This window comes from Madurella fahalii (genome assembly GCF_045866475.1).
Source record: "Madurella fahalii IFM 68171 DNA, scaffold_2, whole genome shotgun sequence".
Lineage (NCBI taxonomy): Eukaryota > Fungi > Ascomycota > Sordariomycetes > Sordariales > Madurella > Madurella fahalii.
Window position 1 is genome coordinate 8,077,961 of NW_027263972.1, and position 13,663 is coordinate 8,091,623.

A 13,663-nucleotide genomic window follows, 5' to 3' on the forward strand; every position below is an offset into this window, starting at 1 on the left:
CTCAGTGTGTTTCCACACACACACACACACACACACACACACACACACACACACACACACACACACACACACACACACACACACACACACACACACACACACACACACACACACACACACAAACACAAAAAGGAGACAAAATGTCAACCAAACACTTCCTCCCCGACCCAACCCACCTCGTCACCTCGTCCCTGCGCTCCCTCACCCTCACCAACCCCTCCCTCGCCCTCGACCTCCCCAACAAGATCATCTACCGCCGCCCTTGCTCGCCGGTGCAGCAACCGCACGAGCAGCAGGTCTCGATAATCTCGGGAGGCGGCTCGGGCCACGAGCCGTCCTTCTCGGGGCTCGTCGGGCGGGGCCTCCTCTCGGCCGCGGTGGCGGGCACCATCTTCGCCAGCCCGTCGGCGGAGCAGGTGCGCGCGGCCATCATGGGCCGGGTGGACCTGGGGCGCGGGGTGCTGGTGACGGTGATGAACTACACGGGGGACGTGCTGAACTTCGGGATGGGGGTGGAGAAGGCGCGGGCGGCCGGCGTCGAGGTCGAGATGGTGGTGGTCGGCGACGACGTCGGGGTCGGGAGGGCCAAGGCCGGCAAGGTCGGCAGGAGGGGCATCGCCGGCACCGTGCTGGTGCACAAGATCAGCGGGGCGCTCGCGGCCATGGGGTACGGCTTGCGCGAGGTGGCGGGCGTGGCGAGGCTGGTGGCGGAGAATCTGGTGAGTGTCGGGGCGAGCCTAGAGCACGTGCATGTTCCCGGCCGGAAGGAGGTGGCCGAGGGCGGGCTGAGGGGTGGGGAGGTGGAGATTGGGATGGGGATCCATAACGAGGCCGGGTCGAGCAGGGAGGTGGTTGGCTTGGAGGAGCTGGTGGGGAAGATGTTGCGGCAGATGCTGGATCGGGGGGATGAGGATAGGGCTTTTTTGCACGTCAATTCGAACGAGGTGGTGTTGTTGGTGAATAATCTGGGCGGGGTGAGCGTCTTGGAGATGGGGGGGATCTTGACCGAGGTTGTGACGCAGCTGGAGAAGAGCTGGAATATCCGGCCGGTGAGGATCCTGTGTGGGACGTACATGACGAGTCTGAACGGGTTGGGTTTCAGCATCACGCTGTTGAACGTCGTTAACACGAATCTCGGGGGCCCGAGCATGATCGAGCTGCTTGACTATCCTTGTGAGGCTACCGGCTGGTCGGCGCCTATCTCCAAGCAGACGTGGGAGGAGAAGAACATGGCGACTAGGGAGCAGGATGCATCTCTGGGCGGTGATATCCAGGCTAGCGGCCTGAAAATGGATGCGAAGGCCGCGCAGGAGGCGCTCACCCGGGGTCTGGAGAGCGTCATCGCTGCCGAGCCGGATGTGACACGCTACGACACTGTCGTGGGAGATGGCGATTGTGGTATCGGGCTGAAGAGAGGGGCCGAGGGTGAGTAGACTGCCAGCGTTTTCCCACGGCCATTGCTGACAGGCGCAGCCATCCTCAAATACATGCAGAGCAACGCATTATCGGGAGACGCGGTCGTCGACACGGCCAACATAGTTCCCGTCGTCGAGAGGGAGATGGACGGCACTTCGGGCGCGCTGTATGCTATCTTCCTCAATGCTCTCGTGGCCGCCCTGAGATCACAGGGGCAGGGCGAAGCTTCGGCGAAGGTCTGGGCAGCGGCACTCAAGCAGAGCTGCGATGCGCTGTCCAAGTACACCCCAGCCCGTCCCGGGGACCGCACACTTGTGGACGCACTGTATCCCTTTGTCGAGGTCCTCGAGACGACAGGTGACGTGAAGCAGGCAGCTGAGGCAGCGCAAAATGCGGCCGACGGCACCAAGGGAATGAAACCGAGCCTCGGGCGGACCGTGTACATTGGCGGGCCAGGCTTCAAGCAAGTACCGGACCCCGGCGCGTGGGGTCTTGCGGCCTTCTTCCTGGGCTTGGCTGGGATCAAGAAGGTTGATGAGGGGTGGGAGAAGGTATAAGTGGCAGTCGGATTTCCGGAACGAGTGTGCGATAGTTCTCGTTGGATCTGAATGTGGATGTTTCAAATCGGATATCAATTCACGTTCGTATTATTACTTTCGAGAACTCCTCTGCTAAGCTAGACGAAAAGTGCTTCAGCGTCATTCATCTCATGCTTAATAGAACCCTTTCGGGTAGCCGGTCTGCTTTCCGGAAGAAGAATTCCGAAGCGTTGTTGCAACGCTCTCAGCAGTGTCGGGTTTACTGAGTCTGTCAGCTGAAGGCAGCTGGTGCGGACGGCCAATGATCCGACGTCACTGCTGACCAGGGGCCCTGGTCGCGAAGATTGGTGCAGCCATCCACACGGTCACCCTCGGCTGAGGAAATGCTGCAATTCGGCCGACTTGGAAAAGACGGCGCCGGCAGCTGGCGTTGGTGGTCAATGGTCCACTGCCCGAGGTGAAATATCACATAGACAGACACACATTTAGATGTTCGTCCAAAGGATCGCGAGCCGAGCGGTGCCGGCAGCACCAGCAACCTCTTGCCGCGCCGCCCAAAGGACCTTCGCCATGCCTCTGAGAGCCAAGGTGCTGCCTCAGCAGCGGCTGCAGTCTCAACGACTGGTACGTCCCCTCCCCTCCTCTCCGCTCTCCTTTCCTCCTCCGCCCGTCATGTTTGGCACTCGACGGACCACTGACAGCCCCGCGCAGATGTCAACACAAGAAGCGTTCGAGCGATTCAAGCCTATCGAGGGCGACGAGCCTGAGGATGTACTCTTCAACAGTCTCTACGGTCTCCGATCCCTCGAACTCAACCGGCCAAAAAAGCTCAACGCTCTCAATGGCTCCATGATCCGCAAGATCATCCCGCGCATGCTCGAGTGGTCCAAGTCGGACATGGCCAACGTCCTGGTCATGAAGGGTGCAGGGGATAAGGCATTCTGCGCCGGCGGCGACGTTGCCCAGCTGGCCAAGTGGAACAAGGAGGGCCCCGAGGGGCAGGCGAAATCTAAGGCCTACTTTGGTCTGGAATACCAGTTGGACCACTTGATTGCGACATACAACAAGCCCTACATCGCCTTCATGGACGGCATCACCATGGGTGGCGGTGTTGGCCTGAGCATCCACGCGCCCTTCCGCATCGCAACCGAGCGCACCGTCTTCGCCATGCCCGAGACGACAATCGGCTTCTTCCCCGACGTCGGCGCCTCCTTCTTCCTCCCCAGACTCCCCGGCTACGTGGGGACGTACCTCGCCCTGACGAGCTCGCGCCTCACGGGTGCCAACGTCTTCTACACGGGCATCGCAACGCATTACTTGCACTCGACCTCGCTCCCGAGCCTCGAGTCCCGCCTTGCCGAGCTACGCTTCCGGGACAGTGACCCCATCGAGACGCGCCTAGCCGCTGTTAACGCCACCATTGAGGAATTCGTCACCGGTCTGCCGCACGACGAGCACATGCTCCTGACCGGCGCCCTACGCCGGGCCATCGACCGCTGCTTCAGGCACAACACGGTCGACGAGATTCTGCGCGCGCTCGAGGAGGAGAAAGGTCAGACGCGCAAATGGGCCCAGGAGACGATCGAGACGCTGCACAAGCGCTCGCCCACGGCGGTGCACGTCACGCTCCGGCAGATGCGCATCGGCCGCAAGTGGAACATCCGTGACACCTTCGTCCGCGAGCACGCCATCGCCTCCAAGTTCATGGCGCACCCCGACTTCACCGAGGGCGTCACGGCCCTGCTGATCGAGAAGCGCCCGCCCGTCTGGCAGCCCGCCACGCTCGAGGACATTGCGCCCGAGGCCAGCGCCAAGCTGACCGAGGACTTCTTCCTCATGCCCAAAGACGAGCCCAGGTTGGAGTTGCTGACGCCCGCCAACTACGACGAGTACCCCTACGCCGGACTCGGCATCCCCACGGAGAAGCAGGTCGAGGACAAGGTCGCACTGGGCACCATGACGCGCCAACAGATTGTCGACTCGTTTGCGGCCGAGAGGCGACAGAAGCAGGGCGTGAAGGAGGTTGTGACGGAAATATTGGACCGGAAGACAAAAGGAAAGGGCGCGTCTACTATCCCGAAGTGGGATTATGAGCAGTAGATGGATGCTGTATGATAGACATGTCTGTTTCCCTACCGGATATATAGAGATGTATGACTATGGGGTGACCTGGCTCGCAAGCGTTGCACTCGGTTCCTATTCTCTTGTGACAGCGGTGTTTCCAGCGGCTTGGACCAGGCCGTAACAAATTAGTGCTGTTGCCTTTGCCGCCGTCATCGATTGCTATTAAGAATGGCATCAGAATTTCGTCTAAACAAGGCATGAAGGGCCATATAACCCATGAGTCAATCGTCTAGAGCCCGAAAAGGCAGGCTCTTGTCATCATGCACCGCATTTTATCTATGCCCTTCCCTAAACTCCCAAGCTCTTCACGCACCCCCAAAGCACCACCGGCACAACTACATTATCATTACCGCCCGTCAGCACCGCCTCGGTCAACGATGCCAACGAAGCACAAACCGCGCTCTTCCCTCCTTCCCACTTTGCCCACCCCCATAGCCTCTCCGGATCCAGCATACTCATCAAATTCTCCATCCCCGACCCATCTCCTCCCATATTACCATCGCTCGTAGTGGCGGTCGCCCATCCCCCCAACCTCAACCACCCGGCGCCCGCCATTAGCCCGATCCAGACAGCCACGGCAAACGCCACACTCCCCTCGATACTCTTCCCCCCTCCCCACATCCACTTCCGATGCCCCCACCGCCTCCCAATCAACGACGCGGCGGCGTCCCCGAGCCCGACGCACACCACGCCGGAGACCATGCTCACCTCCCTAGTCGGCAGCTCCCACCCGTCGTCATACCGCTCCGCACCCCCGCCCGCCGCCATCCTCCCCAGCGACGCGAGAGAGAGCCACAGCGGCACGGCGCAGCCGACAAGCAAGAAGATGTGCGAGATCACCACGGGGCCCCTCAGGTCCCGCCCGTCCACGTAGGGGGTCAAGAAGCGCGCGACGGGCCGCGACAGCGGCGGCAGCTGGCTGGCGCGCAACAGGTCCAGCAGCAGGAAGATGGCCAGCATGAGCGACAGCGCGAGCGCGGCATAGGCCGGGTCAACGTAGGTGGCGGGCAGGAACATGGCGACCATCATGAAGTGGAACACCTTCCTGCGCGTGTCGACCTCGTACACGGGGGAGAGGCGGAAGACGACGGCCAGGCCCGTGACGATGATGGCGAGCCAGTAGGCGGACAGGGCCAGGCGCGTGTTGGCTGGTCCCAGGGGCGGGGAGAGGCGGGTTTGTTGGACCCAGCCGCCGCTTCCCGGCTGGCAGATTCCGGATGAAGAGCGAGGAGGGAGGCAGATCCATCGCTCGAGGTTGGCTTTGACGACCTGGAATCGGAACTCCGGTAGGTCGCCGAAGAGGTAGCCCAGCGCCCAGCCCACCGGTTCGGCGCCTCGCAGGGCGTACTTCTGTACGTAGGCCCGCACGCCGAGGAAGATCACGGCGAGAATGCATAGGTAGACGTAGAGCGCGTAGAGCCACTTTCTGAGGGTTGCTTGGGCTTGGGTGAGGGAGAAGAACGCGCGGGCGGTGGAAGACGTGGCACGTTTCCGGCGGCCGGAGGGGGTGTTGGTCTTGGAGCGGCCGGCTTGTTTGCTGCCGGTGGTGGGAAGGGTGTGCCGTCGGGCCGGGGGCTCCGGAGACGGAGGCTCCGCAAAATCCAGTCGAACGTCGGGTAGGTTTGAGAGAGCGGCTGGAGCCACTTCGGTGTCGCTTATGCTATCTGCTTGTATGGTCTTCGTTGTGGGGGGAAAGGTTGTGGGGCCCGGGTCGTCGAGCTGCTCATCGGAAGAATGGCCCGAGTGGTAAGCCGCGCTGCCGTAGCTTGCGCTAGAATTGGAGCGAGATCGCCTGAAGGACAAGAGCTGCCTGAGAAGCTGCAAGCCGGATGTGCTCTTTGCCGAAGACAAGACCCGTCTGAACCGCCATTTCGGGACACGAGCTAGAGAGATACCCCATCTGATCACCTGGCCGCAGGACACGATGAGGCCAACACCGCCTCCCCAGAGAACCGCCTTCAGAATAACAGCCTGTGGAGAGCGAGCCAATAGTAACAGATCAATGAGGCCCACCGAAAGTAACTGCAGCTCGGAAACCAAAAGACTGGTCGTCGTGAGGTGTTGGAGCGTAAGACAGAGCGTCTGATGCAATGGGTAAAGCAAGGCCAGGACTTCCTGGGGAATCTCGTTGGCCACGCGATTCTGCGCCGCGGACGTACACCCAGCCAACATGAAAGGCAGGCACGACAACAACCAGTGCGAACAACTATAGTACTCCCAATATCGTGCCCCCGGAATCAGGGTCCTTGGTAAGGCGCAAATACTGAGAACCAGAGTTGGTAGAACGGCACCCCTGACATTCTCGGCGATCAGAAGAGACACAAAAACCGGCACCAGAGGAGGATAAAGGAGCGGCGCAGGATCAAAGGTCGCAGGAATATGGATGGGTACGGGCTTTGAGGGTCTTCCCCGGCGATAAGCCCAGGTTACCAGTCTCAAGGGGTAAGCTGCCACCAGCGAGCAGAATAGCCCGCCCAGAGTAATGAGCTCTGTAGTCTTTTGTGTCAGAATTGACCAGAAGAAACGGCTAATACGGGAATTCACCTTTTCTATACTCGCGCAGCAAGGGTTGTACTTGAGGGTTCGAGGCGACCATCCCCCCTTGGCCTACGAGGAGGAGGACCTCGGTCGCCCTTCGAACCAACTCCTTGCGCCGGCGAGCGCTCTCGGCTGTGCGCCTCCTGTCACGTTCAAAGGCACCGTGGCTGAGGCTCAGGTGCGTTTTCCGACCCTCCTCTTCCAGCACTGCTGGCGAAAGCATGGGCGTGGAGGTTTCCGAGAGCTGTTCATTCTTGCACCGCAATCCTTTGTGCAGCCGGGTTTTCGGTGCGGGAAGCCCCTTGAGGAAGTGTTCATCGTCGGCCTCGGTCCCGCTCTCGCTTGCAGGTGTCGAGTCTTGGGCGAACAAGGGAAACGGATGGCTCGGCGCTGCACTCGAGTCCTCGGCGATTCTCGGTCGGTATACGAGGCGATCAGAGGGCTCGAGGAGCTCGGAGTTTTGCCGGTGATATGGATGCGGCGATCGCGAAATGATTCTTAGCTTGTCATGGTCGTCGTCCTGAACGCTGTCGGCGCTGGTTGGACCTGGTGATGGTTGGAGATGCTCAGGCATGGCCAATCTCGAAAGGCGATCTGGCGCAACATGGGCCTGAGCTGTGTGGATTAACTATGCGAAGCGAAATGCCGATGATCTGCCAGCTCTTGTGTTGATGATTGCTGAATTCAAAGGGTCATCGGCGCACGATGGAACCCAGGGGCGCAATGTGTCGCATGTTTCACACTGTAAAGGTTTCGATCGGCGTGGTCAGTTCGACGTCGAGGGCATCACATGAAAACGGCCACTATCTCCAATGCCAGCCGATGGCATGCTACACAGTACCGATACACAGCTTACCTTAGCCAGGAACGTCGGCCGTGCACGGCTGCGTAGAGGACGCCACCGAACGCGGTTCTCGGCATGAACCCCTGGGCAACCGCCACAGCCCTGTGGCTTAGTCATTGCCTGAATCTGACACGAGGAATAGTTCGAGTTCCACCGCACAAGGTTTGGCGAGATCCACACGAGATGAGAAGCAATTTTATGGAATCAATAGCACATTGCTTTGTCTTATGAGCGTCGCGCCACAGCTTCGTCTTTGAGCGGACATCTGCAAAGATAAGGCGAAATCCTTCGTCAGGAGGCAGGCAGCTTGAACTCAGCTCACCTTAAGCAATAGATCGGTGCAATTCAATAAGGAATGTGTACGAAGTAGTGTATGTGTTTGCCGACGCATTCAACTTACGCCGAGCCAAGGAGCAACTCGAAAAGCTTCATTGCATTACTGATGAAGAACAGAGGCCCGTATCGTAAAACCTCGGCCATGACGTGGGTGTCGGGCAATCATCGTTTCCAGAATCTCGTGTTTGAGGCGACCGCGGCCTACCTTGCCGGGGCTCCGGCTCAAAAGCTCCGGTGTCGATGACGTCTACGACTGAATGCCATCCACAATTTGGAGTCTCGGATGTTCATTAGCAGCCAAGACTATTGATCAAACTTCGGTGTGAAAATATCTCGATATCCAAGAGTCGCGGTTCAATAAACCTGTTCGTCCAAAGATACGCAAAAACTGGGCGGGATGCTCAGCACAAAGAGTCGAAACTCGTGCGGTGAGAAAGAGGCTGGAAGGAAGCAGTCTGGAACACTGCAGCCTTCGCTGATCCCAGTCTCAACCTGGCTCCCTTTGCGATTCGAGGTGGCACCGGGAACGGCACTCGCCAAGAATATTGTTGGTACGTGGATTCGGCGGGGCTTGCCAGAATCTGCACACCCCACTCAGAGCATTTGCCAATCGCGAAGCACTGGAAAACCGAATGGCTGGCGGCTGTGCAAGCGTCAGTGTTTCCGATCAGCGCCCACTGGGATCCCAGCCTCGACAGCTCAGACACGAGGTGAACAGGAGGCGTCTCCCTGCAAAGGTCTTCCAGAGAACGGCCAATCCCCAGAACTAAGAGAGGATCGTGATAGAAGCTGTGCTAGTTCTTGCCCTGGCCGGTCTTAATTAACTCGACTATACGGGATATGTTTATCACGGCTAAGACGCCGAGCTTCCGGCCCGGTGGATGGTAAGTTACCTAGCGTCGCTCTGGACAGCGCTTGGCACTTGATCCACTCAATACCCTTGTCGCTGAGGCGTCATACTCCCATAGAAGCTGAGACGGCATCTGCAGCCGCCCCTCTGCTACCAGATCTGGGCGCCTCGATGGTGCCCTAGGAATGTAATCATGAGGTTTATATTCTGTTCACGGCTAATGTCCCAGCCGATTGCCGACCTCGCAACACCGTTCATCGCAAGTCGAAAGCCGTCAGTCTTCCTGCGCGGACCCTGAGGGTCTGGTGAGGCTGAGCAGCAACGGTCGTGGACTGAACAGACGATCCATCTGGTAAGCCTCCCCCATGCGCCGACTTCCCTGCGTTTCCGTTGTGCCCACTTGCCTGTGTGGCTTCCGGATTCCGAGACCTTGAATTGGATCCGTTCCACTTGGTGCCGTGCTCTTTGTCCGTCATACTACTACTACATCCTTGGCTTTGACCCTGTTTTTCTTGACAGATGGGTCCAACCACTGCATCTTTTGTTCGCCGGCCTGCTCGTTGACCACTCACTGCTGCAGCTCTCAACAATACAGCTTGTGCTAGGCTGTTACGAAGTCTGCAGCTGCCCGTCTAGTGCATCCTCGAGCGGCAAACGCTGCCGCGAGCTCGTAATCCACACGTCTTCTTCCCGCTTGTCAGCTTCGGTCTCGACGCCATGGGCTTCCTGAAAGGCGAGAAATCGCCGTCGTCCGAAGCCCTCCTCCCTGTGGACGCCCGGGAAAAGGCTTCTTCCGTGACACAGTCACCTAACAGCCTGCAACGACCAGCACCAGTTAGCAAGATGGCGTGCGTTCGACGACTCGTCGTGGGCTTTTCAGTATGTATGTTGGTACTGTTGGGGGTCGCCTCGGCTGCCTCACCACGGCTTCACTGCCGCAAAGGGGCAATGGGGGAACGCCAAACGGCAGTTGACACGGATGACACTTCGTTTTCATCGAACCTGAAGTCGGCTTCGCCGTCGTCTCTCAATGAGCTCCTCCACCGGTATCTCCCCGGTCGCTTTCGGGACGGCGTATGGCCGTCAGAGCTTCAAGCCGTCAAGGCCGTGCACCAGGCGGATGCGGCTCTTGCCACTTCCATCGTGCAGCTAGCGAAGCGCGCCGACAACAACTCGACCACAAGCGAGAGCACACCAGCACCGACTGAGAGTTCCACTACGTCCGAGGAACCGTCGTCAACATCTACAAGCCCTAGCAGCAGTTCCAGCCCGACACCATCGGAAACTGCTACCCCTCCGACTTCAACTACTAGCTCTCCTACGAGGCCAACCTCAGCATCATCTACTAGTTCCCCCCCACCGCCTGGTACGTCATCGAGCCCAATTGAAAGCACTCTCTCGACGTCTTCCGAGACGTCGTCGGAACCCCTGTCGTCTTCGTCTTCTTCCCAGCCGTCCTCCACGATTGTCGGAGGTACGTGGGTTTCTCACTGTTTCTGGCTATTTCCTCTCGTCCCATGTTTCTTTCGTCCCCACCTCCCCATATGAACACCACTAACAGAAAACAGAGACGACCCTGACGACGTCCACCGTGTCCGATGAGACAACTCCACCTCCCCGCACCTCCAGGGAGATCATCCAAACCTTCACCTCGACCTCCGACGGAGTGGTAGTCGTTGTCACCGCGACGACCTATGTACCCGCCGGCCCCGAAGAAACCCTGCCGCCGAACGAGACGAGGCCGGCACCCAGTCTGCAGAACTCAGCCCTTCAGAAGCTGCCGTCACTCCTAACAGCCGGCATGGTGGGATTCGCAGCCGCAGCAATGCTCTTGGTGTAGGCCATTCCAGTGTCTGCTGTCTATTTTTGGTCTCGGTGACTTTCTGCATTGCACGGGGGGTTCGGGTTTTTCTGGCATTCCATTAGGGAGTCGTGTTCGAAACAAAAGGCCCATTCATTTCAAGGCACGGGAAGAAAAGATGTACATCCGTATCGGGACGATGATCACGATTACCACATTCATTTATCATTCTCAGATAGACTCGTTTTGGGAGCGGCCACTCCGCTGAGGATTAATATTAGGGGAATAGCGAGGACGACTACACAAAGAGGGTGTCTTGGTCATAATCTATCGAACGGGTCGGCTAGCCTAATTGGTCAAGATGCAAGGGATTTTGTGTTAAGGAATGGCGTTCCTTGTCTCGTGAGATATCGATAGAATGAACATCATCCATCTGATCGAGAGTCGAGCATTGCCATGTGTCACCACCCAACAATGTAGAGCCACTGGCACATATGAGGTTTCACTCTCATTTATGGATCGGAAATCCCAAAAAGGGGCCAAAACAATAAAGGGAACCTAGATTGACATAGTGTAGTACCACAGTGCTACGATTACAACTACGTCCACTTAGCCCGGTCCAATCTTGGGCATGTCGTGGTGCTCGCTCAGCCGCGAGAGGTGCGAGTTGAGCTCCTCGACCCGCTGCTTGTGCGTCTTGAGCAGCTCCGAGCGGATGCGTCCCGATTCGGTAAGCTCTTTTAGCTGTTTTGCGGGGGACGCCCTTTCGTCAGCATCACTCATGCGGTTGAGGGGGGAAACACACATACCCTCTTCCTCTTGGCCTCGGCGAAACGCCGTTCGGCTTCGGTCTTGGAGTCTTCCTCCTCCTCCTTCTCGGCCTCTTCTGGATCCTTTTTTTGGAGCTGTTTGTCTGATTCCGATTCGGGGGATGCCCGTTTGGTATCGGCGCCGTCGCGGGATTTAGGCGGCGCAAGGGTGTTGCTGCTGCCGCTGTTGTCGTCGTTGCCTCCTCCGGTGGACAAGTTCTTTTCGAGGTCAGTAGTGGCGCGGGTCTTGTCCTTCTTTTTCTTCTTTTTGGTTATGCCGGCGGCGCCTTTTAGTTTGAGAGGGCCCCGGCTTATTGAGGTGTACTCGTCTGAGGGCATGGTTTGATGGCCGGACTCATGTGGATGTGACGACGATGCGGCGGCTCTAGAGGACCGGTGATGGGAAACGCGGCAGGCAAATCGAAGAGATTATGTAAGATTAGTTATCGAGAGGTAGTGTACTCTACCAAATGCGCTATCAAGGCGGGGCCCTCCAAAACGGTCAAGCGGCTGCCCCACCTCCCTGGCGCTGCATATAACTTCGTGGGCGGCCGAGAAAATTTTAAACCTTTCCTCTTTTTCTTCTCCAGATCAAAAAGTATTCACGGAGTTGCCACGACCAACACTAGTATCCAACGGTGTCAGGTTGCCAGATCTCCATTGAGATCTACTTCGGAGATCGAAATCCTTGATAGGAAGTTTCTCACCCAGTATCCGTGTGGGTGAGAGATGCTGATAGATTGGAGACATTCTTTTCGCTTCGCAAACTATGCTGCCGGCCGTGCCCGTCGCATTAGGATTTGCCGCGTGCCCCGCCCACCCCGAAACGGGCTGACACGGCGAGTGAGTTGGAATGCCGTTCAGAACATACATCGGCTGTTGCTGGAGGGACTCGAAAATGTAGACATCAAGGTGAACCAGTGAACCCTGTTTGTTCTCCATTGCTCCTGTTCATCGCTGCTCCTCCTGTCCAGCTCCATGCTTCCAAACGCTGTCCATGACGTTCACATGCACATGTTGCTGGAGCACGGCAGTCTTCGCAAGCCGCAAGTGTCACCGAGGAATCTGTGTCGCAAAAACCCACCTCGCACGCCAGCAACGCCTGGAATGCTGCCAATGCCGACCCATTCCTCATGTGTGCGCAGTTAAGTTGACTGAGCCATCGCTTCCCGATACGCTGAGATCTCAGTCAACCGGAACGTGATGCTGTTGTTGATGAGCAGGTGATCGTGTCGTGTATAAAGGTGAAGATGTAGACTCGCGATGTCTTCACCGTTTGGATTTGCCAGCCATCCACCCGTTTACGAGCTGCCACACAGTCATTCGCTTGAATCTTAACACGCTCGGAAATCTCGCCAGTACTTTTACACCACAGTACTCGTTAATATCTAAAATTAATATAGCCGCGATGGCGTGAGTTATTCTGCTCGCTAGTCAGGCTTTCACGTTACTAACATGGGCGTAGCGACCTCGTCTCATCGAGCTTCCTGGCTTGCCGGTCTGCGCCAACCCCGGCCATGGTGGCCCCGGATGCGGTTGCTATGGGGCCAACTATCATTGAAGACAATGCGAACATGGACCTCGGCGAGCCGCTGGTTACCGTCCCCATCTCGGGAGACAACCCCGGTGACGGGCCCGAGTTTGATGGCCCGGAAGATGACATGGGTGGCGGAGGCGATGGAGATGTTGGCGGTGACCCCCCGGGGGACGATGGCTCGGGGGACGAGGACAGCTCGACTGTGGACGGCTTCGTCGGCTATTCCCCCGGCTCTGAACAGAACAACGCACCCTACGGCGTCTACGGCGCCTACGGCACGGGCTTTAGAGTCGTTGCTGGCGTACCGGCAGCTACAGGGCAGGCGCTGTCCGGATCTAATGTGATATTCACGGCGGACGCTCCCCAATCACTGAGTCTGAGAAAGGGTGCGATGTTCTTTCTGGGTTTGGCTCTGGCGGCAGGCAATTTCTTCGTGGCCTGAATTCTCCTATGGTTGCAGTCTTGTGATGTGTTTCTCTTTGGGCTTCTCCTCTCGGAGAGACTAATTGAGTCGTTTACATTAACCGCCTCTCAATTTGACCCTGTCTCGTTCACCCCGACCACTTCTTGGCTACGATGTTGGCCCCTAAGGAATTCCTCAATCTGGGCGTCGTGCTCCGGCCTCTTTGGAGGGACGGATGGATCTTTTTTTGCAACTGACGGCTGGGGTTCTTTCTCTTGGCTACCGAGCATCCTACCGACAACCGGTACATACTGAGAGACTGCGTCCGCCGCCAGGTAAGCGCGAATCTCGAAGCGTGATATCGGATACCTACTCTTGTCCACCAGCCCGGTGTTCTCGCTCTCTGCCGGAGGATTCTTTGCTTTCGAGGCGGCCTCGTCGAGCTTGGCTTTGTAGTCAGGGGTAA

The 13,663-nt window shown here is 57.9% G+C and overlaps 6 protein-coding genes across 6 annotated transcripts; 4 read left to right on the forward strand and 2 right to left on the reverse strand.

Annotated features, from left to right (window-relative positions):
* Positions 1 to 140: 140 nt before the first annotated feature.
* Positions 141 to 1,973, forward strand: dak1 (dihydroxyacetone kinase Dak1; the record flags this gene model as incomplete). The annotated part of the gene is made up of 2 exons (XM_071060575.1): positions 141 to 1,425; positions 1,468 to 1,973. 2 exons carry the CDS (start codon positions 141 to 143, stop codon positions 1,971 to 1,973), a joined length of 1,791 nt encoding a protein of 596 aa, XP_070916676.1.
* Positions 1,974 to 2,525: 552 nt separating this feature from the next.
* EHD3 (mitochondrial 37S ribosomal protein mS47) lies at positions 2,526 to 4,055 on the forward strand (the record flags this gene model as incomplete). The annotated part of the gene is made up of 2 exons (XM_071060576.1): positions 2,526 to 2,579; positions 2,667 to 4,055. The coding sequence occupies 2 exons, from the start codon at positions 2,526 to 2,528 to the stop codon at positions 4,053 to 4,055; spliced, it is 1,443 nt and encodes a 480-aa protein (XP_070916677.1).
* Positions 4,056 to 4,367: 312 nt separating this feature from the next.
* SEC59 (dolichol kinase) lies at positions 4,368 to 7,191 on the reverse strand (the record flags this gene model as incomplete). The annotated part of the gene is made up of 2 exons (XM_071060577.1): positions 4,368 to 6,568; positions 6,624 to 7,191. 2 exons carry the CDS (start codon positions 7,189 to 7,191, stop codon positions 4,368 to 4,370), a joined length of 2,769 nt encoding a protein of 922 aa, XP_070916678.1.
* Positions 7,192 to 9,364: 2,173 nt separating this feature from the next.
* MFIFM68171_05158 (uncharacterized protein) lies at positions 9,365 to 10,487 on the forward strand (the record flags this gene model as incomplete). Its single annotated transcript, XM_071060578.1, has 2 exons — positions 9,365 to 10,121; positions 10,216 to 10,487. 2 exons carry the CDS (start codon positions 9,365 to 9,367, stop codon positions 10,485 to 10,487), a joined length of 1,029 nt encoding a protein of 342 aa, XP_070916679.1.
* A 570-nt stretch (positions 10,488 to 11,057) lies between these two features.
* Positions 11,058 to 11,596, reverse strand: MFIFM68171_05159 (uncharacterized protein; the record flags this gene model as incomplete). The annotated part of the gene is made up of 2 exons (XM_071060579.1): positions 11,058 to 11,192; positions 11,258 to 11,596. The coding sequence occupies 2 exons, from the start codon at positions 11,594 to 11,596 to the stop codon at positions 11,058 to 11,060; spliced, it is 474 nt and encodes a 157-aa protein (XP_070916680.1).
* A 1,069-nt stretch (positions 11,597 to 12,665) lies between these two features.
* Positions 12,666 to 13,236, forward strand: MFIFM68171_05160 (uncharacterized protein; the record flags this gene model as incomplete). Its single annotated transcript, XM_071060580.1, has 2 exons — positions 12,666 to 12,670; positions 12,723 to 13,236. 2 exons carry the CDS (start codon positions 12,666 to 12,668, stop codon positions 13,234 to 13,236), a joined length of 519 nt encoding a protein of 172 aa, XP_070916681.1.
* Between the last annotated feature and the right edge of the window lie 427 nt (positions 13,237 to 13,663).